We start from the raw sequence: 20084 nt of genomic DNA, 5'->3' as shown, positions 1-20084 counted from the left end.
GAGCCCACCCAGGGGTGTCCCAGCCTCTAGGGGGTCGGCTGCCCACCTGCTGGCCCCAGGATGAAGCCCCACCCACTGCAGCCCTGTGCCCGTCATGCCCAGCAGCTTCCGGCTTCAGCCCAGCCCCAGAGGAGCAGGCCCCAGGTGCTGGCCTGGCGGGTTTTGGTCTGAGACTCAGTCACCGTGGTATATCTTCGGCGGCGGGACCCACCTCAGCGTCCTGGGTAAGTGGCTTCACCACCTTTCCCAACCTGTCCCAACCCTCTGTTGTCTTGGGAAAGTCATTTTTCTTTGTCTGGGGGCCGCTTCTCCTCTGCTCTCCCAGCCTTTGGGATTGACCCCCAACTTTCTCCGTGGGGCTTGAGGGAGGCGGGTTAGTCTTGGGGTAACCGACAAGAAGGACTCCAACGGCGGGAGCAGCCACCTCCGGAGTCTGACAGTCAGATGCAGTGGATCCCCGGGGCCTGGGCTGGGGGTTTGGCCCAGGAATGGGGGCCTCTTCCCTCTTCTAGGGCAGCCACCAGAGGCTGATTCTGATAAGGGGCACTGGGGCAGCCTTGGAGACAGTCCCTGAATCCCAGGGTCTGGGCTGAGGGCTCGATGCCCATCCAGGGTGGGAAGGCCACTCAGGAGGCTGGGAACAAGTCTGGGACTCTAGTCTCCAGGGTCACAGAGGGGCAGCCCAAGGGGAGGGCAGAGACAGAGGTCCAGGTCCCTCTAGGCTGAAACTCTCAGGGCCTCTGCTGGGCCATGAGGACACAGGGACACAGAGCCATGGGTGAGACAGGCGAGGGGACTGGAAGCCTGGTGCTCCCAGGATGGTGGTGAAAATGGAGTGAGCCCCATGGGGCAGAGGCTTATCCGACCCTGGGTCCCCATAACCCAGGCCTCAGGGTCTCACCTGTCCAAGGGTCAGACTCGCACCTCCCTCAGAAGGAACGTTGGACTCAGGAGATGACAAATAGGGGAGTAAATGGGGGGCTCAGAGCTATGTGGCTGCCTCGTAAAATCAGGAGACCTCAGAGGTGCTGGGTGGCTGTGGGGGCTACTGTGCCTGTCCTTTGGAGGAAGCGGCCCCAAGGACTCAGCCAGTTGAAGGGGCCTGCAGTCATGGCCCTAGGGACAGGGACAGCGGTAGAGCCGCGGAGGAGCCCTGGGGCTTTGGCTGGGAGGACCCAGCCCTTGCTGGGAGAGCTGAGGCCCGGCTGAGGCAGAGCCGAGCACCCGAGGGTAGAGGAGGCTCCAGGCCCCACTGTGCGCCAGGCTCAGGCTGGGACCTGCTCACAGGCTGTCAGGATTGTCCTGGCAGGCTGCGTGGAGAGCCCAGTTCACAGAGGAGCCGCCCGGGCTCCAGAAGAATGAGAGAGGTGGGCCTGGTGCTGGGCTGAGAGCTCAGGAGGTTGGGGCCGGGTTCCAGACTCAGACTCCAGACCAGGAGGAGGGAGGACAGCCTGCCCTGCTTACACGTGGGGAGACCTAGGCTGCAGATGGAGCGCGTGACCAGGTCCCCTGGGAGAGGGGACTTGGAAGGGCTTCTGGGAGGGCAGGGGGCTGTGTGCTGTCAGGGGCTGAGTGGAAAGGGAAGGAAGGAAAGAAAGGAGGGTCCCCTGGGTGAACAGGCACAGCCACCATGGGAAAAGTCATGACTCTGTAGAGCGGGGGTACCGCCCATCACCCCGACTCTTCTGCTGCATCTCACAGCCCCTCCTCTGTCCACACAGGTGGTCCCACGTCTGCACCCTCGGTCTCTCTCTTCCCGCCCTCCTCTGAGGAGCTCAGCGCCAACAAGGCCACAGTGGTGTGTCTCATCAGTGACTTCTCCCCCAGCGACTTGACGGTGAGCTGGAAGGTAAATGGCGCCGCCATCAGCCAGGGAGTCCAGACCACCAAGCCCTCGAAACAGAGCAATGGCAAGTACGCGGCTAGCAGCTACCTGACGCTGACCCCCGCCCAGTGGAAATCGTCCAGCAGCGTCAGCTGCCAGGTCACGCACCAAGGGAAAACCGTGGAGAAGAAACTGTCCCCCTCAGAGTGTTCTTAGGTCCCTGAGCCCCGCCACTCATGGGACCCCCCCAGGACAATCAGGAAGGGCCTTCCCCACCCAGACACCCCTTCCCAGCTCTCCACTGTACTCCTGAGACCCCACCCAGCATCAACTCAGCCCAGGCAGGTCTCACACCCTCCTCAATAAAGACCTAATCATTTATCATCTGACGTCTCTGATGTGCATTCTATGTCTGGCTGTGTATAAGATTCTGAGTATAAGATTCTGAGTATAAGAATCAACCATAAAAAGCAGGGACAGTTAAGAAGTAAGATCTTGTTTCCCATCATTCCCCACTCAACACCCCAGAGACCAGGTGAGCTCTGTGTGGCAGTGGGAGTCATGCCCCAGAGCAGGAAGTTGTCCTTGGTGCCAGCCTCTGGGATGCAGTCATTGCCCCTCTGGGAAGGGAGCAGGGCCAAGTGAGAGGGGAAGCGGACGGCCCTGAGGGGGACCAGGGAGAAATGAGGAGGGTCTCAAGAGGGCAGCAGTGGGCTAGAGGCAGCAATATAGGGGAAGGAGACCCCTCAGTGAGACCCTGCTCTTTAGGAACAGAGGTTAAATTTCCCTGTTCCATCAAGGGACCCAGTGGGAGAGCAATTACCAGATGAGGGGTTTCTGGGTGGCTTATCATCAAGGAGCCGTGGAAAGGTTTGAACAATGCATCACATGAGTACATTTCTCAAAGTTTCACAATGCACGTTGGCTATGTGAAGACACTGACAAGTCCTGCAGCAGAGACACAGTGTAATATCACATAGGTTGACAATTCCCCAACCTTTTGGATTCTCCTACCAACTTAGGGGGCCCTGGAACACTCTTCAAGTCAGTAGTGCTCACAGTAGTGGTCACTGGTGCTTGGAAATGGGTTGAGGCCGAGGCACAAGGAAGCTCAGTTCGTGTTCTGAAGGGTCTGAGTCACAGTCAGGGCAAGGGGACCCAGGAGGGGGCTGGGACCTCAACCGTGGGGAGTCTCAACCTCTGAAGTGGGGTCAGAGTTAGGTTAGGGTGTCTTAGGGATGGAGCAGGTGATGCCAGCTGGCTGGAGGAGGACCGAGGAGACCTGGCTCAGTGAGAAAGGGCACTGTATGGGCACAGGAAAGGCATCCAGTCATACCTGAGAGAGAGTACCAGCTGGAATTCAGCATTAGAGTGAGGGCAAGTCAGACTAGTTCAGGGCAGGGTGAGTGTGGCCTGGGGGCTACAGCAGGTCTGACTTCCACAGCGACTCAGCGCCCCCAGATCCTCTGGGGCCACAGGGAGCTCTGGGCCACAATGTGGCAGAGGACAGGGGCCCCCTTGGAGCTTAATCTCATCCACCTCTGCCCCAAATCAAAGCCTAAGAACGGGGAGGAAGTTAGGGGGTCCTAGTGTCCCACAGCATCTCCCTGACCCCATTTCATGGATCCGAATGCTGAGGTCCAAATGGGAGAGAGGACCACCCAAGTCTCCCTCATCTCAGTGGCCCTGCTGGGAGATGGCCAGGATCCTCCCGCCCCTGGTGCTGCCCCCACATTCATCTCCTTTTTATTTTCTTGTGAGTTTTTATTAAGGAAAAATGAAAACAAAAATAAAGAGACAGGGAAATAATACCCCCATGTTCCTAGCAACCAGGTCCTAAAAAAATCAATTCACTGATGATGCTGACCCACTCACAACAGAATAACTCCTCCTCCATGCAATAGTTTGACAGAGATTCTAGATATCTTTTCATCTGTAAATATTTTAGTTGTTTACCAGAAAATAAAGACCTAAAAAGTAACTAAAATTTCATTATCCAACCTAAGCAGAAATTATGAGTAAATCATTAACATCTGAAAAGAGTTGGTCATCAGATGCCTCATAGATGTTGTAAGTGTATTTACTTGGCTGTATTTTAGGAGCTCTCGTTATTTGGGGGTTTTCAGTTGATTTATATGAGGATTGAATGAGGTTTGACATTGCGATTGGTCCATGTGTCTTTAGGCCTGTGGGGTCTGTCATAACTCCCAAATCCCTCTCGATTTCCTTGCAAGGAAGTGGCTGCAGAGGCTGAGCTGATGGTCCAGGGATCTCCCAGGGTCAGGACGCAGCTCCAGGCCTCCCTGAGCTGTAACTGAGCGGCTCTCTCTGCTGTGTGTTCCTGCAAAGTGCTTCTGGCATCAGGCTTCACAAGGTTCAGGTGGGATTTGGCAGAATTGCCTCCCAGGACACTTGGCTACTTTGCGTCACAGGACTCCTGTTCAGTCAACCTCCTTTGAGTGGCATTAGCTGCTTGGATGGTCCATCAAATGTGAAGGAATGCAACGTGGTGATACTTCAGGTCTGTGCCCCTTCCCTGGTGAGGGCTGCGCTGTGTCCATGGAGGGTCTGCCCTCAGCTGCTCCTTAATCACCCCATGTGCCTTGCATATCTAAGTTTAAAGGAAGAAATGGAGACTCTTCCCATTGTTCACCGCTTTACAGGATGGTGATCTGGACCCTGCCATCCTCCCACGGTGAAGAATCACTGTTTAGTGTCGTGGTGACTCTGGGATGTGAACGAATCTGCTTGTGTGAATTCACTGCGTTATCCTCTGCTGATGATGGCAGTGAGGCTGCCAGTGATGCACATTGGTCTGCTGGGAGCGTCTTCACGTGGCTCCTGGGGGCCCTGATGTGCTCGCAGGGACCTCTATGGCTCCTGCTTTCTGAGTGACATGTTCGAGCTCATCTTGTGCAGTTCCTGCCCCAGGGCTGAAATTGGCCCTTAATTCTGGTTCCTCTTAGTGGCAGGTGGGATTTAGGGTCATGGTCAGGATGTTACTCATGTCGCCCTTTGGATAAGGCAGAGCAGCAATCCCACCAGCAGACCCTCCCCAACATAAGACCAGATTGAGGGGCGGCAGGGATGCTCCCAAGGTCACCCTGGAGGTTACGCTGGCATTTCCTATAGGACCAGCCCAGACTTCACTCAGGACAGCCCCAGATTAGGATACCCCCAGGGAAGATGAGGCTGAGCCACTGAAGTTATGGCTGTGCACATAGGAAGTTTCCAGTGGCCACTGAACGCAGGCCACTCTGCCTCTCCTTGGAAGGTGGGGTGCAGGGGTAGGAGTCACATCAAGGAATTAGGATCATCTCAACATCCATAGAAGAGATGTCCTGTCCGTTTCCTGGAACCTCACTCATAGTACACAAATGCCCTCCACAAACGCATTCCAGTTCCCAGGGCACTGTGAGTAAGAGCAGCAGACTAGACACCAACTTCCTTTTGGAGAATTGCTTCCAAGGATCCTGTTGCTTGGGGTCAGCTGCACTGTTATCTGCTGGCAGGGGGTGGGGGGGGACCGATTGGCCCCCCTGCTGAGCAGATGCCAGCCTGGGGCACTGGGCCTGACTTCCTCCAACGCAGCTGCAGATAGGGGGCTAGGAGGTGGGGCAGGGGCCTCCCAGGGAGGGGTTTTTGTATGAGCCTGTGTCACAGTGTTCATAGTTCACTGGAGGTACCCATCTGACCGTCCTAGGTGAGTCTCTTCCTGCCCCCAGTTCCCTGCTCTCCTCAAAGTTTAGGCAGTTTTCCACTGTTTTTGCTCATCTCTGTGTCTTCTCTAAGGCTACAGTCAATCTTTCACCCAGGATCCCAGGCCCTCGGGCCCTTCCTCTTCCTCATACTTGCCTCAGCTGGTCACCAACAGCCCTTCTTCTCTGACCCCAGAGGCAGGAGAATGGGCAGGATGACATATAGAGACTTGTCTGTCTGTCTGCCAGGGTCGTGCTGGCTCCCAAGATGTGCTCTGTTCTGTCCTCCCCTCTCTGGGCTCCTGTTGGACCAACTTTGTCTCTGGGGGTCACTAGGAACCCCTGGCTCAAGGGGAAGTGGGAACAAGGCTACTGAGGGGGTGACCACAGGGAGACTTTAGAGGGACCTGAACCCTCAGGTCCCTAGCTGGGGACACACAGGTCGGAGGTTCAGGGAAGGTCTTTGGGGCTGTGGGACTCAGGATTCAGGGGCAGGACTGTTGCAAGAGGTAAAGGGGTTCCTCCAGGCCTTGGGGGGGCCACCATGGACAGAGCCCTGAGCTGGCCTGGGACTCAGGGAACCCTGCTGGAGGGAGGATGGAGGGGGGTGAGGTGCTGGCCGCCAAGAGGTAGGCTAAGGAGAATGGCAGGACAGGGCAGAAGGGATGGTGGACTTCTGGGTCTCTGCAGGACACACTTCCTTGCATGAAGAAAGACAGAACCTATGGCATGAAATCCCCAGTGATAGGTCCAATTTGCCAGGGGGGAACAAGAGAGACCCAAGGACAGGAGACAGACTCTATGAGTAGCAAAGATCCTACCCCGTGAGAGGGTCCAGAAGAGACAGATTTGGATAAAAACAGATCCCCTTAGGGCAAAGGCCCAGAAATGTCCAGAGCAGATATGTCAGGTGAGAACTGTCCCCAGAGTGACCCCGCAGAGGTCAGAGAGCTCACGTAATCCTGTCGGGGGACAGACAGGCAGTCAGTCCCAGGCAGACCCATCAAATGTCAGGAGGAGAAAGGGAAGGAGGATGAGGGTCAGACTTCTGTGTGGGAAGTCAGAGCCTCAGGGGGTCTCAGGACAGGTGACGACAGATGTCCAGGCTCAGGGCTTTCCAGCACAGACGAGGAGATGTTCGAGGACACCTGACCCACCCCCCCAGCATGGACCCTTGGACTCACAGTGGTCTCTGAAGTAGGGGCCCTGACCTGGGCCTGGAGACCCCATGCCCACCTCACAAACTGAGGTCAGAAGTTCTCACTAAGGACACTGAGCCAATGGCCACCTGTCTGTCTCCTAACCCACAGGTCAGCCCAAGTCTGCACCCTCAGTCACTCTGTTCCCACCCTCCTCTGAGGAGCTCAGCACCAACAAGGCCACAGTGGTGTGTCTCATCAGTGACTTCTACCCCAGCGACTTGATGGTGAGCTGGAAGGGAAATGACGTCACCATCACCCAGGGCATCCAGACCACCAAGCCCTCGAAATAGAGCAACAACAAGTACACGGCCAGCAGCTACCTGACACTGACCCCTGCCCAGTGGAAATCTTACAGCAGCGTTAGCTGCCAGGTCTCATACGAAGGGAGCACCGTGGAGAAGAAAGTGTCCCCCTCAGAGGGTCCTTAGGTCCCTGAGCCTCCCCTATCCTTGGGGGCCTTCCTCATCCAGACACCCCTTTTCCCACCTCTCCACTGTAGCCCTGAGACTCTGCCCAGCATCAACTCACAACAGGCAGGCCTCACACCTTCCCAGTTTCTACTACTCCCCAGTAAAGACCTAATCTTTTATCATCCAACACTCTGATGAGCATTCTGGGTCGGGCCCTGTCTCTGGGTTAAAGAGTCAGTAACTAAGGGATGGGATAATTAAAACACGGGCTTCCATCAACCCGCCGTCCCCACAACCAACCCCTCAAGGGACCAGGTAGGGCAGCAATATGGGGGAGGGAGACCCATGAGCGAGGCCCTGGTCTTTAGGAGCAGAGGCTGAACTTCCCTGTTCCCTCAAGGGACCTGCTGGGAGAAGGATTAGCAGGTGAGAGGTCCATGGTTGGCCCATCACCAAGGAGCCATAGAAAGGTTTGAACAATGCATCACATGTGTACATTTCTCAACCTTTCACGATGTATGTTGGCTAAGTGAAGACACTGACAAGTCCTGCAGCAGAGACACAGTTCAATATCCTATAGCCTGACAATTCCCCAACCTTGTAGACTCTCTCTGCCAGCTCAGGGCACCCTGGAACACTCTTCAAGATAGTGATGTTCATAGTCACTGGTGCTGGGAAATGGGATGAGGCTGAGGCACAGGGAAGCTCCGTTTATGTTCTGATGGGCCTAGATCAAAGTCAGGCCAAAGGGATGCAAGCAGGGGCTGGGACCTCAATCAAAACTCTTAATGTCTGGGGCCGGTCAGTGGCGTACTGGTTAAGTTTGGGTGCTCCACTTCAGAGGTCTGGGGTTTGCGGGTTCAGATCCCGGGCGCAGACCTGCACACCACTCATCAAGCCACATACAAGATAGAGGAAGACTGGCACAGATGTCAGCTCAGGAACAACCTTCCTCAAGGAAAAAAAGAGTAAGATTGGCAACAGATGTTAGCTCAGGGCCAATCTTCCTCACTAAAAAAAAGATGAAGAAAGAAAGAAAGTCCTGATGTCTGAAGTCATTTCAGGGAGAGTTACTTTAGGGTGGAAAATGGATGGAGCAGGTGGTGTCAGCCTGCTTGAGGAGGACACGGGAAAACTGGGTCAATGAGAAGGGCACAGTCCCAGGCACAGAAAGCAGATCCAGTGAGACCTGCGGCTGAGGGTGTCCGCTGGACTCGGGAGTGGAGTGAGGGCAGTCAGACTAGCTCAGGACAGGGTGAGTGTGGCCTGGGGGCCACAGCAGGTCTGACTTCCATGGACTCAGCGCCCCCAGACCGCCCTGCCTATGGCGCTCCTCTCCCACCCCTTCCTCTGGCTCAGCCCTGAGTGCGCCTGCAGCCTGGTGCCAGAGACACACTGCCTCCCAGGTCCCTGACAGCAGACAAAGCTGGCCTCACAGAGGTGCAGGCCCTGCCGCCTCTGTCAGCCGACATGTCCTTGGGCCTCTCGGGGCCTTCTTTCCGTGCCTCCAGCTCATCAGGGACACAGAGCAAACTTCCCCACAGCTGCTTGGGGTTAGGACAGCCCAGAGGCAGAACCTGCAAGGACAGGGGGCTCTGGAGACACAATGGGGCAGAGGTCAGGGCCCCCCTGAAGCATGATCCCAGGCATCTCTGTCCCAAAGCACAACCTCTGATCTAGATGGAAGCCTGGGTATCCTATGTCCTCTTGCCCCTGTGACCCCATCCATGGATCTGAATGTTGAGGCCCCTGTGGGGAGGGAACCACCCAGGTCTGCCTCATCTCACCGGCTCTGCTGGGTAGAATGCGGGCTCCCCCCACTCCTTGCTGCCTTGCCAAATCTAGTCTCCCATTCACTTTCTTGAAAGTTTTTATCGTGGAAAACTTTGAACACAAAAATAAGGAGGCAGGTGAATAAAAATGACCCCCATGTTCTCATCAGCCAACCCCTCAAAATAATCAGTTCACTGGTGATGCTGACCCACCCACAACAGAGTGACTCCTCCTTTATGCAGTATTTTGGAGCAAATTCCAGATATCAGATCTGTCCATCTGTAAATTTTCCATTAGTGTTCTGAAAGATAAGGACCTGGAAAAGAACTACGATATCATTAACCTAAATAGGAGTTATGAATAACTCGTTAATATCAAATAATAGTCAGTTGTCATCAAATGTCTCATAATTGTTGCAAGTGAATTTATCTAGTTCTATTTTTGGTGTCGGTATTTTGTGGTTTTTCGTTTTGTCTATACGAGGATTGATTAAGATCTGACGTTGTGATTGGTGGACGTGTCTTTAGGCCTCTTGGCTTTGTCAGTATCTCCCAGATTGGCCTGGATTTTCTGTGCAAGGGAGTGGCTGCAGGGGCTGAGCTGCTGGTCCTGGAATCTCCCAGGGTCGGGAGGCAGCTCACTCCTTCCTGGCCTGTAACTAAGCAGTTCTTTCTGCTTTGTGTTCCTGTAAAGTGGTTCCGAGCTAGGAAAGCATTAAGAGAGTTCAGGTGTGACATTTTGGGAAGACCTTTTCCTAGGACCCTTGGCTACTTCCATCCAAGGTGCTCTGGTGGAGTCCCTACTCACTTAGTGAAGTTCTCATCCTGTGATGCTCAAATGCCAGGTCCAGCCAATGGGATGGAATGCCAGGTGCCATATTTCCGCTCTGTTCTCCTTCCTCTTCTGAAGGTTACAATTTGTCCACAAAGGGAGCCCCTTATTCTCTTTCCTCTCCCAGGAGTATGTTTCATATTGCAGTAAGTATATATAAATGTTTGGTCTTTCCTTTACTGGAGCAGTTTACAAAATGATGACTTGGTCCCTGCCATGTTCTGAAAGTGAACAATTAATATGTAATGCCATGGTGAACTCTACCATGTAAGTGTATGTGATGTGTTTGAACCTACTATTATAGTTTCTTCATGATGACAGTGCCCCACCTTTGCCATTGGTGGCCCCAGGATCATCTGGAGTTGGCCCGGTAGACCTCAATGACTTCCTGTTGTTACAGTAAGTTCTAGGCGCATCTTGTGCCTTTCCCATCTCAGGCCTGGAATAGGCCATTTACCCCCAGGAGCCTGGTTCCATTGAGTGGGAGGTGATATTTAGGGACCACAGTCGAGGGTCTAGCTCACACCTCCCTTTTGAATAATACACTCCAAGACACAATCAAAAATCAGATGAGAACCTTTAGGGGGACAGGGTTACTGAAAGGGCTCCCTGAAGATGAGGGTGCTGTTTCCTACAGGAACCAGCCCAGGCCTTCCTGGAGGTGCCCATCCCCATCGAGGATAACCTCAGGGGATTGAGATGAGACCCCCCTGGAGTCCCAGTCGGGGTCATATTGAAGACTCTCATGGTCAGTCCCTTTCAGGGCAACCTGACTTCCGATGGGGGGATCGGGGACACCTGAGAGTGCCCCCCTGCCCTCACCCTGTGGTCTCATCAATGGATCAGGGTTCCTCAACCCAATGTGGAAGAGAAGCCCTGTTCTATTCCAGGGAACTTCACTCCTTCTGGAAATGAATGCCCTCCTATAAACTCATTTCCATTTATGTGTGACAGTCAGTGGGAACACGATATCCAACATGCCAGCTTCTTCGGGAGCCTGCCTCTCTGAGGATCCTGCTGCTTGGCACAAGGGGTCACCTGTCCTGTGATGTGCTGGGCGTGGGCAAGGCAGGCATATGGGGCCCCTGCTGAGCAGACACCAGCCAGGGGCAGTGGCCCAACTTCCTCCATCACAGCTGTAGGTGGGGAGCCGGGGTGGGGCAGGGGCCTCCCAAGAAGGGGTTTTTGCACGAGCCTGTGTCACTGTGTCCTGTGCTCAGCTGAGGGACCCAGCTGATAGTCCTAGGTGAGTCTCTTCTTCCCACCATTTTCCTGCTCTCCACAAGGTTTGGTCAATTTTCTGCTGTTTTTGCTTGTTTTCTGCATCTTGTCTTAGTCTCCACTCAGGCTTATCCAAGAGGCGAGCCTCAGGGGCCCTGGCCTCCTCCCTTTTCTACTGGGACACCCTGCTTGTCTCTGCTGCTCTGTTTCATCTCTGACCACAGACAGGAGACTGGCCCCAGAGAACGTTGGGGCCCTCAGAGTTATTCCTTTCCGTCTCCTGTGGACCTGATGGCCTCTGGGGTCATTAGAGGCCCTCTTCTCAAGGGTAGCACTGAGGGGGTGACCACGTGGAGACTTTAGAGAGACCCCAAAATCTCAGGACTGAGGCTGAGAAGCAAATGTCAGAGGTAAAGGGAAGGTCCTCCAGCTGTGGGACTCAGTTCCAGGATCAGGAATGTGGCAGGGGTGAAGGGGCTCCCCCAGGCCGTGGTGGGGTTGCCATGGACAGAGCCCTGAGCTGCCTGGGACCCTGCTGGAGGGAGGACATAGTGGGGCTGAGATGCTGGCTGCCAGGAGGTAGGCTAAGGAGAACAGAAAGACAAGGCAGAAGGGACGGGGGACTCCTGGGTCTCTGCGGACACACTCCTCAGAAGCAGGAATTCCTGAGAGGATAGATAGGCAGATGGCTCAGCACAAAATTTCCCGACTGCCTGAGACCCAGGAAAGACCCTGGAACACTCTGGAGTGGAGAGAGACTCAAAGACAAGCAGACAGACTCTCCCTGAAGAGCAAAGGTCCTAATCATTTAGAGAGGCACCATAGTGACAGATCCAGGTCAAAAGAGACCCTAAGGACCAAAGCCCAGAGAAGATACGTCAGGTCAGAAAGGTCTCAAGATTGACCCCACAGGGCATCAGGGAGCTCACATCATCCGTTCATAAGAGAGACAAACAGAGAGCTCCACACAGACCCCATCAACTGTCAGAAGGAAGCAGGGGCAAGAGGGAGAGGGTCAGAAGCCTGTGTGGGAGGCCAGGGCCCAGGGGCATCTCATCACAGCTGATGGCAGGTGTCCAGGCTCAGGATTTCCCAGGATAGACAAACAGTTGTCTGAGGACACCCTGAACCTCTCTCCCTGACATGGACCCTCGGAAACACAGGGGTCCTGTCCTGGCCTGGAGAATCCACACCCACCTCACACACTGAGGTCAGAGGTTCTCACTGTGGACGCTGAGCCAGTGCTGCCCTGTCCTTGTCCCACCCTGCAGGTGGTCCCAAGTCTCCACTCTCGGTCACTCTCTTCCCGCCCTCCGCTGAGGAGCTCAGTGCCAGCAAGGCCACAGTGGTGTGTCTCATCAGTGACTTCTCCCCCAGCGGCTTGATGGGGAGCTGGAAGGGAAATGACGTCACCATCACCCATGGCATCCAGACCACCAAGCCTTCAAAAGAGAGCAGCAACAATTACACTGCCAGCAGCTACCTGACGCTGACCCCTGCCCAGTGGAAATCATACAGCAGTATCAGCTGCCAGGTCACGCACGAAGGGTGCACCGTGGAGAAGAAAGTGTCCCCCTCAGAGTGTGCTTAGGTCCTTGACCCTCCCCCATCCTCAGCGATACGGAGCCACAGGACCTCAAGAGTGCCTTCCCTCCCACCCTGGTCATCCCCAGTCCTTTTCACTCTGCTCAATCAACTTTCAATAAAACGTCTCATTGTCAGTCAGAAATCATGTTCTCTGCTCATTTTCGTTGACACATTTTCTGTCCTAAATTCAATCACTCTCAAGGGCATACAGAATCCTTTTGGTCTTTGGGAAAGCAAGATAGAGTAGGGAGTCTTGGTGCTTTCTTGAGGGATGATGTCACTGTTACTGAGACACCCCCAGAGAACATTCTAGCAAGGTAGATTGGGACCACTGCAGGAAAGGAAGCCTGCCCCACTCTCCCCAACCCCCACTTTTACTTCCTACTCTCGTGGGGATCTTGTCTATCTCTGATTGTCCAACTATCACTCTTTTTGGTTCCCATGGCCTCCTGGAGGATGTCTGAGCTCCCTTCCCTGGAATCTTCAAAGATCTCATTCTAGATGGGGTTCCTCCTCAAGGGTCCCTTTCTCCATTAGATGAAGGTCCCCACCAGTTCCATGTGTCTTTTGTTCACTGCCCACACAGGCAGTTACACGTCTTCACAGCCTAGAGCATCCTCCCTTCCTCAGGTGCCTGCCCTGCTCCTGCCTCCCATGGGCACTGCCCTGTGCCACCTCCCTAAACCCTCCCTGTCACTCTCAACACAGGACCCACACACCCTGAACCCTGCTCACATTCTCACACTCTGTCTGTTGTCTCCTCCTCCCACATGAGTCAGAGGGGTGCCAGCTGTCTTCAGGACTCCTGAGACAATACCACCTCTGCTCTCTCTAATCCCTGATAGGCCAGGCCACCCCTGACCCACAGAGCTAAAAGCCTGGGATGAGTGTTTGATGGGACTCCTGAATTGAAAGTAAGGAACCAGATTCTAGGATTAAGCCATGGGTGTATTTGTGAACTGACTCATCCTCGTAGGACCTACAAATGAGGTTGACACCAGATAAATAACAGGTCTAGAAGCCAACACTTACGAATAAACAGAGTCATGGGACACACAGACAGATTAGATACACACGCAAACAAACACACATGTAACACCTATTGCAAACGAGGCGATGTTGGGCACATCTCTAGGCCTCGGTGGCTTCCAGAATCCTACCGGGGCTCACCTCTGTAATGCGCACAGGCTGACTCATCCCTGTGAAGTACACAGACTTGCTCGTTCCTGGCACTATGACCTTCCCCAAACAAGCCAAGCCAGGGACACACAGCTCCTCTCAGGAATGGAGGTTGCCATGGATATGAAGAGACCCTACACATTCCCGCCTGACCCGGCACGACTGGGCATGGATGGCACCACACACCCAACGTGGGACAGTTGCAGGTGGGGAGGGGGCCCCCCTTCCCACCCTCCCATCTGGTGACCAACCCCCATGACAAGGAGGCTGGACTCTGGGCCTCCCGTGCAGCTGCAGGGGGCCTGGGGAAGTGGGTGCCAGGAGCTTTTTGTTCGAGGCTATGTCACTGTGTGCTGTATTCGGCGGAGGCACCCACCTGACCATCGCAGGTGAGTCTCCCCCTCTCCCTCCTCTCCGGTGTTGGCAGCGAACTCGGGCTGGACTTTTCTGTCCTTTCTGTCCTGACTGGGGCTGGGGTCTCGACCCCTTTGGATGACTCCACCTTCACCCTTTGCTCTGGCCACTCCACCCCGTCTAGGCTGTTCCCTCTCGTCGGGCACTTTGTCTGGCAGGAGGGCTCCATCCCACTGACCCCTTCCTGCCCCTGCTCCTCCTCCTCCCTGAGACCCCGGCCTCACTCTCAGGGCCTGTTCTCCTCTGGACCCTCCATGTTCTGCTCCCTTGCGGCCTCTGGCCCCGGGGGCCTGGACACAGGGGGCTCTGGCTGGGCCACGGGAGCCACGGGATGTGGGAAGGATGCTCGGAAAGGCTCAGCGGTCTTGGCTTCAGCCTTCTCTGGGATCTGTCGGGGCCAGCGAGGGGCGAGGGAGGGGAGCCCTCGGTCTCAGGGCTTGGAGAGAAGGAGGAGGAGGCTGGACGGATGAGGGGCACAGGATGGAGGGAGCATCTCCTCTGACGAGGGGGCCCCAGGGAGCGGGCTCCCTCCACCTGCTCCAGGACAGGCGGGATGCCCCGGACGAGACAGGGGTCGGGACACTCAGGTCCAGAGGAGAGATATCAGAGCAGACAGCCGGGCTGGGGACTCCTCAGAGGGACACCTGACGGGGACAGGCCCTGCCAGGCAGACACAGGACCAAGGAGAGACAAATTCCCCACTAGAACCTCACAGGTCAGGGAGGTCCTTCAGAACAGACGCAGCCCCAGCCTCACACAGAACAGCCACCTCCCATGGAAACCCTGCATCTCCTGGGGGCCCTGCAATCCAGCCCCGGGGCCGACACCCCCTCCACGCCCCGCAGCCCTAGGCGGCTCTCTGTGGGGAGAGGGTGGCGGCTGCAACGATGCTCTCACGGGGACTCTGGGCAAGAATCCCCTCCGTGAAAGGAAGGAGAGCCACAACCCAGGACACACAGACATCCTGTAGGAGGACACTGGGGACGGGGCCCTGGGAGCAGACCTCACACAGACAGATGCACAGGACAGAAAGATTGCCAAAGGAAACAGGACACCTCAAGGCTGATGGCAGCCAGCGCCAGGGGAGCAGAGGGTGGGATGGTGGCTTAGGAGGCATGTGAACCTGAGGGAGATGTGGCGCCCTGAGAGGAGCCCAGAATGGCCTAGACTCAGGCCCTGAGGTTCTCCCAACAGGAGGTGAGTGGCCCCACCCATCACCGACCTGACCTCAGGGAACAAGGGCCAGCCTGAGGCCCAGACCCTGGCCTTCAGGGACTGGTAGCCCACATCGTGGCTGAGGTCAGGACCTCCCGTCATGGACCCCAGACCTCTGACCTCCTGCCCCTCTCCCATCCTGCAGGTGGTCCCACGTCTACACCCTCGGTCTCTCTCTTCCCGCCCTCCTCTGAGGAGCTCAGCGCGAACAAGGCCACAGTGGTGTGTCTCATCAGTGACTTCTCCCCCAGCGACTTGACGGTGAGCTGGAAGGTAAATGGCGCCGCCACCACCCAGGGCGTCCAGACCACCAAGCCCTCGAAACAGAGCAACGGCAAGTACGCAGCCAGCAGCTACCTGTCGCTGACCCCCAGCCAGTGGAAATCGTCCAGCAGCGTCAGCTGCCAGGTCACGCACCAAGGGAAAACCGTGGAGAAGAAACTGTCCCCCTCAGAGTGTCCTTAGGTCCCCGAGTCGCCCACACCCTCAGGGACCTGCTGTCACGGGACCCCTAAGGGGGTCGACCCTTCCCACTCCGACACCTCCTTCTCCCTCCGCCCAAATCCTTCTCAATAAAACATCCTCCTTCTCAATCAGACATCGTGCTCTGCTCCTTGCTGCTTGTTCACTGCGTTCTGCTCATTTCACTCACCCCCAAAGGTGAACCAGTTCCTTTGTTCTGGAAGGCTGGAGGGGGCATTCCTGATGGTTTCTGGTGGGATGTTTTCACGGTCACCCAGAAGCCCCCAGGGAACATGCTAGCACAGGGGAGTCGGGCCACGGCAGGAAAGCACGCCTGCCCGCCCTGGCCAGCCGCCACCGTGCTTCCTACCCTCGTGGGGACCATGTCGACCTGGGCTTGGCCTGGCCACAGGCTCGTCGCTTCCCACAGCCTCCCGAGCCTCGCCTCAGCTCCTGCCCTAAAAGCTTCAGCCTTCTCCTTAAGGAGGCCGTTCCTCCTCAAGAGCCCCTTTGTCCCTTAGAGGAAGGCCCCCCACCCCAATTCCATGGGTCCTTTGGTCCAGCCCTCATCCTGGCAATTCCCTGTCCTCACAGTCTACACCGTGTCCCCTTCCTCAGGGCCATCCTCATTTTCCGGCCTCCCCAGGGAGACTGCCCTGTGCCCCCTCCCCCAGACCATCCCTGTCACAATCTCTACAGGACCCTCGCTCCCTGGTACCCGCTCACTCGCTCCCACACTCCTCCTGGGGTCTCCTCCTTCCTCGTGTGTCACTCATGTCCCAGAGCTGTGTGCCACAGGCCAGCTCTGCTCTCTCGAACTTCTCAGAGGCCAGCTCAACAATAACCCACAAGCACTCAGGGCCTGTGTCCATGGCTGTTCCATGGGCCTCTTCAATTCGAACTCAAGAATCAATAGCCAGATTCGAGGATTCAGCCAGGGGTATGTCTGTGCAGTGACTCCTGTTCCTGGGAGCTCTGAACTGGGTCTGAGACTAAACAGACTCCAGGCCTAGGAGGCAGCACGGAATGCGGGATCAGAGTTACCAGAGAGACAGACACACTAGACACACACACACTCACAAACACACGCTCATAGGAGCTGGCTAACAAAACCAGCATGAACACACACACACACACACACACACACACACACACTCACTCACACACACACACACACACGCACACCACCTCTTGCAAACGTGGCCATGTTGGGCACGTCTCTAGGCCTCGGTGGCTTCCAGAATCCTCCCAAGAGCTCAGCTCTGCAGAGTGCACAGGCGCCACCATCCCTGGGAGGTACACGGCCTTTCTCACTCCTGCCACTATGACCTTCCCGAAACAAGCCGAGCCAGTGACACACAGCTCCTCTCAGGAATGGAGGGTTCCTGGGATATGAGGAGACTCTCCCACGTTCCTGCCTGACCCGGCATGACTGGGCATGGATGGCACCCCACCCCCGACGGGGGACAGTTGCAGGTGGGGAGGGGGCCCAACTCCCACCCTCCCATCAGGCGACCAGCCCCCATGACAAGGAGGCTGGACTCTGGGCCTCCCGTGCAGCTGCAGGGGGCCTGGGGAAGTGGGTGCCAGGAGCTTTTTGTTCGAGGCTGTGTCACTGTGTGGTGCATTCGGCGGAGGCACCCACCTGACCATCGCAGGTGAGTCTCCCCCTCTCCCTCCTCTCCGGTGTTGGCAGCGAACTCGGGCTGGACTTTTCTGTCCTTTCTGTCCTGACTGGGGCTGGGGTCTCGACCCCTTTGGATGACTCCACCTTCACCCTTTGCTCTGGCCACTCCACCCCGTCTAGGCTGTTCCCTCTCGTCGGGCACTTTGTCTGGCAGGAGGGCTCCATCCCACTGACCCCTTCCTGCCCCTGCTCCTCCTCCTCCCTGAGACCCCGGCCTCACTCTCAGGGCCTGTTCTCCTCTGGACCCTCCATGTTCTGCTCCCTTGCGGCCTCTGGCCCCGGGGGCCTGGACACAGGGGGCTCTGGCTGGGCCACGGGAGCCACGGGATGTGGGAAGGATGCTCGGAAAGGCTCAGCGGTCTTGGCTTCAGCCTTCTCTGGGATCTGTCGGGGCCAGCGAGGGGCGAGGGAGGGGAGCCCTCGGTCTCAGGGCTTGGAGAGAAGGAGGAGGAGGCTGGACGGATGAGGGGCACAGGATGGAGGGAGCATCTCCTCTGACGAGGGGGCCCCAGGGAGCGGGCTCCCTCCACCTGCTCCAGGACAGGCGGGATGCCCCGGACGAGACAGGGGTCGGGACACTCAGGTCCAAAGGAGAGATATCAGAGCAGACAGCCGGGCTGGGGACTCCTCAGAGGGACACCTGACGGGGACAGGCCCTGCCAGGCAGACACAGGACCAAGGAGAGACAAATTCCCCACTAGAACCTCACAGGTCAGGGAGGTCCTTCAGAACAGACACAGCCCCAGCCTCACACAGAACAGCCACCTCCCACAGAAACCCCGCATCTCCTGGGGGCCCTGCAATCCAGCCCCGGGGCCGACACCCCCTCCACGCCCCGCAGCCCTAGGCGGCTCTCTGTGGGGAGAGGGTGGCGGCTGCAACGATGCTCTCACGGGGACTCTGGGCAAGAATCCCCTCCGTGAAAGGAAGGAGAGCCACAACCCAGGACACACAGACATCCTGTAGGAGGACACTGGGGATGGGGCCCTGGGAGCAGACCTCACACAGACAGATGCACAGGACAGAAAGATTGCCAAAGGAAACAGGACACCTTAAGGCTGATGGCAGCCAGCGCCAGGGGAGCAGAGGGTGGGATGGTGGCTTAGGAGGCATGTGAACCTGAGGGAGACGTGGCGCCCTGAGAGGAGCCCAGAACGGCCTAGACTCAGGCCCTGAGGTTCTCCCAACAGGAGGTGAGTGGCCCCACCCATCACCGACCTGACCTCAGGGAACAAGGGCCAGCCTGAGGCCCAGACCCTGGCCTTCAGGGACTGGTAGCCCACATCGTGGCTGAGGTCAGGACCTCCCGTCATGGACCCCAGACCTCTGACCTCCTGCCCCTCTCCCATCCTGCAGGTGGTCCCACGTCTACACCCTCGGTCTCTCTCTTCCCGCCCTCCTCTGAGGAGCTCAGCGCCAACAAGGCCACAGTGGTGTGTCTCATCAGTGACTTCTCCCCCAGCGGCTTGGAGGTGATCTGGAAGGTAAATGACGCTGTCACCACCGACGGCGTCCAGACCACCAGGTCCTCGAAACAGAGCAACGGCAAGTACGCGGCCAGCAGCTACCTGACGCGGACTTCCGCACAGTGGAAATCGTACAGCAGCGTCAGCTGCCAGGTCAAGCACCAAGGGAAAACCGTGGAGAAGAAACTGTCCCCCTCAGAGTGTCCTTAGGTCCCCGAGTCGCCCACACCCTCAGGGACCTGCTGTCACGGGACCCCTAAGGGGGTCGACCCTTCCCACTCCGACACCTCCTTCTCCCTCCGCCCAAATCCTTCTCAATAAAACATCCTCCTTCTCAATCAGACATCGTGCTCTGCTCCTTGCTGCTTGTTCACTGCGTTCTGCTCATTTCACTCACCCCCAAAGGTGAACCAGTTCCTTTGTTCTGGAAGGCTGGAGGGGGCATTCCTGATGGTTTCTGGTGGGATGTTTTCACGGTCACCCAGAAGCCCCCAGGGAACATGCTAGCACAGGGGAGTCGGGCCACGGCAGGAAAGCACGCCTGCCTGCCCTGGCCAGCCGCCACGCCACCGTGCTTCCTACCCTCGTGGGGACCATGTCGACCTGGGCTTGGCCTGGCCACAGGCTCGTCGCTTCCCACAGCCTCCCGAGCCTCGCCTCAGCTCCTGCCCTAAAAGCTTCAGCCTTCTCCTTAAGGAGGCCGTTCCTCCTCAAGAGCCCCTTTGTCCCTTAGAGGAAGGCCCCCCACCCCAATTCCATGGGTCCTTTGGTCCAGCCCTCATCCTGGCAATTCCCTGTCCTCACAGTCTACACCGTGTCCCCTTCCTCAGGGCCATCCTCATTTTCCGGCCTCCCCAGGGAGACTGCCCTGTGCCCCCTCCCCCAGACCATCCCTGTCACAATCTCTACAGGACCCTCGCTCCCTGGTACCCGCTCACTCGCTCCCACACTCCTCCTGGGGTCTCCTCCTTCCTCGTGTGTCACTCATGTCCCAGAGCTGTGTGCCACAGGCCAGCTCTGCTCTCTCGAACTTCTCAGAGGCCAGCTCAACAATAACCCACAAGCACTCAGGGCCTGTGTCCATGGCTGTTCCATGGGCCTCTTCAATTCGAAC

General features: G+C 56.8%; 1 protein-coding gene and 1 gene segment (V, D, J or C); both read left to right on the top strand.

Annotated features, from left to right (window-relative positions):
* LOC103543338 (immunoglobulin lambda constant 7-like) overlaps positions 1-2209 on the top strand; it is a 230736-nt gene extending 228527 nt beyond the window's left edge. Inside the window, 2 exon segments of the V gene segment in view lie at positions 179-224; positions 1722-2209. Of these exon segments, the coding sequence occupies positions 179-224; positions 1722-2041 (366 nt within the window).
* The window catches only part of LOC103544575 (immunoglobulin lambda-1 light chain-like), a 502401-nt gene extending 483088 nt beyond the window's left edge, over positions 1-19313 (top strand). For 3 of the 5 annotated variants that reach the window (XM_070628420.1, XM_070628419.1, XM_070628421.1), the window contains exons 3-4: positions 14064-14115; positions 15501-15953. In XM_070628420.1, coding sequence (XP_070484521.1) covers positions 14064-14115; positions 15501-15820 — 372 coding nt within the window. In that variant the 3' untranslated portion in view covers positions 15821-15953. Of the gene's footprint in view, positions 1-14063; positions 14116-15500; positions 15954-18860 lie in introns of those variants that run through there. The other 2 variants (XM_070628418.1, XM_070628417.1) reach the window with 2 other exon arrangements.
* Positions 19314-20084: the final 771 nt, after the last annotated feature.

This window comes from Equus przewalskii, chromosome 7 (assembly GCF_037783145.1).
Source record: "Equus przewalskii isolate Varuska chromosome 7, EquPr2, whole genome shotgun sequence".
NCBI classification, from domain to species: domain Eukaryota; kingdom Metazoa; phylum Chordata; class Mammalia; order Perissodactyla; family Equidae; genus Equus; species Equus przewalskii.
Note: the sequence above shows the minus strand (reverse complement) of the source record. Positions and strands in the feature narration are given on the sequence as shown.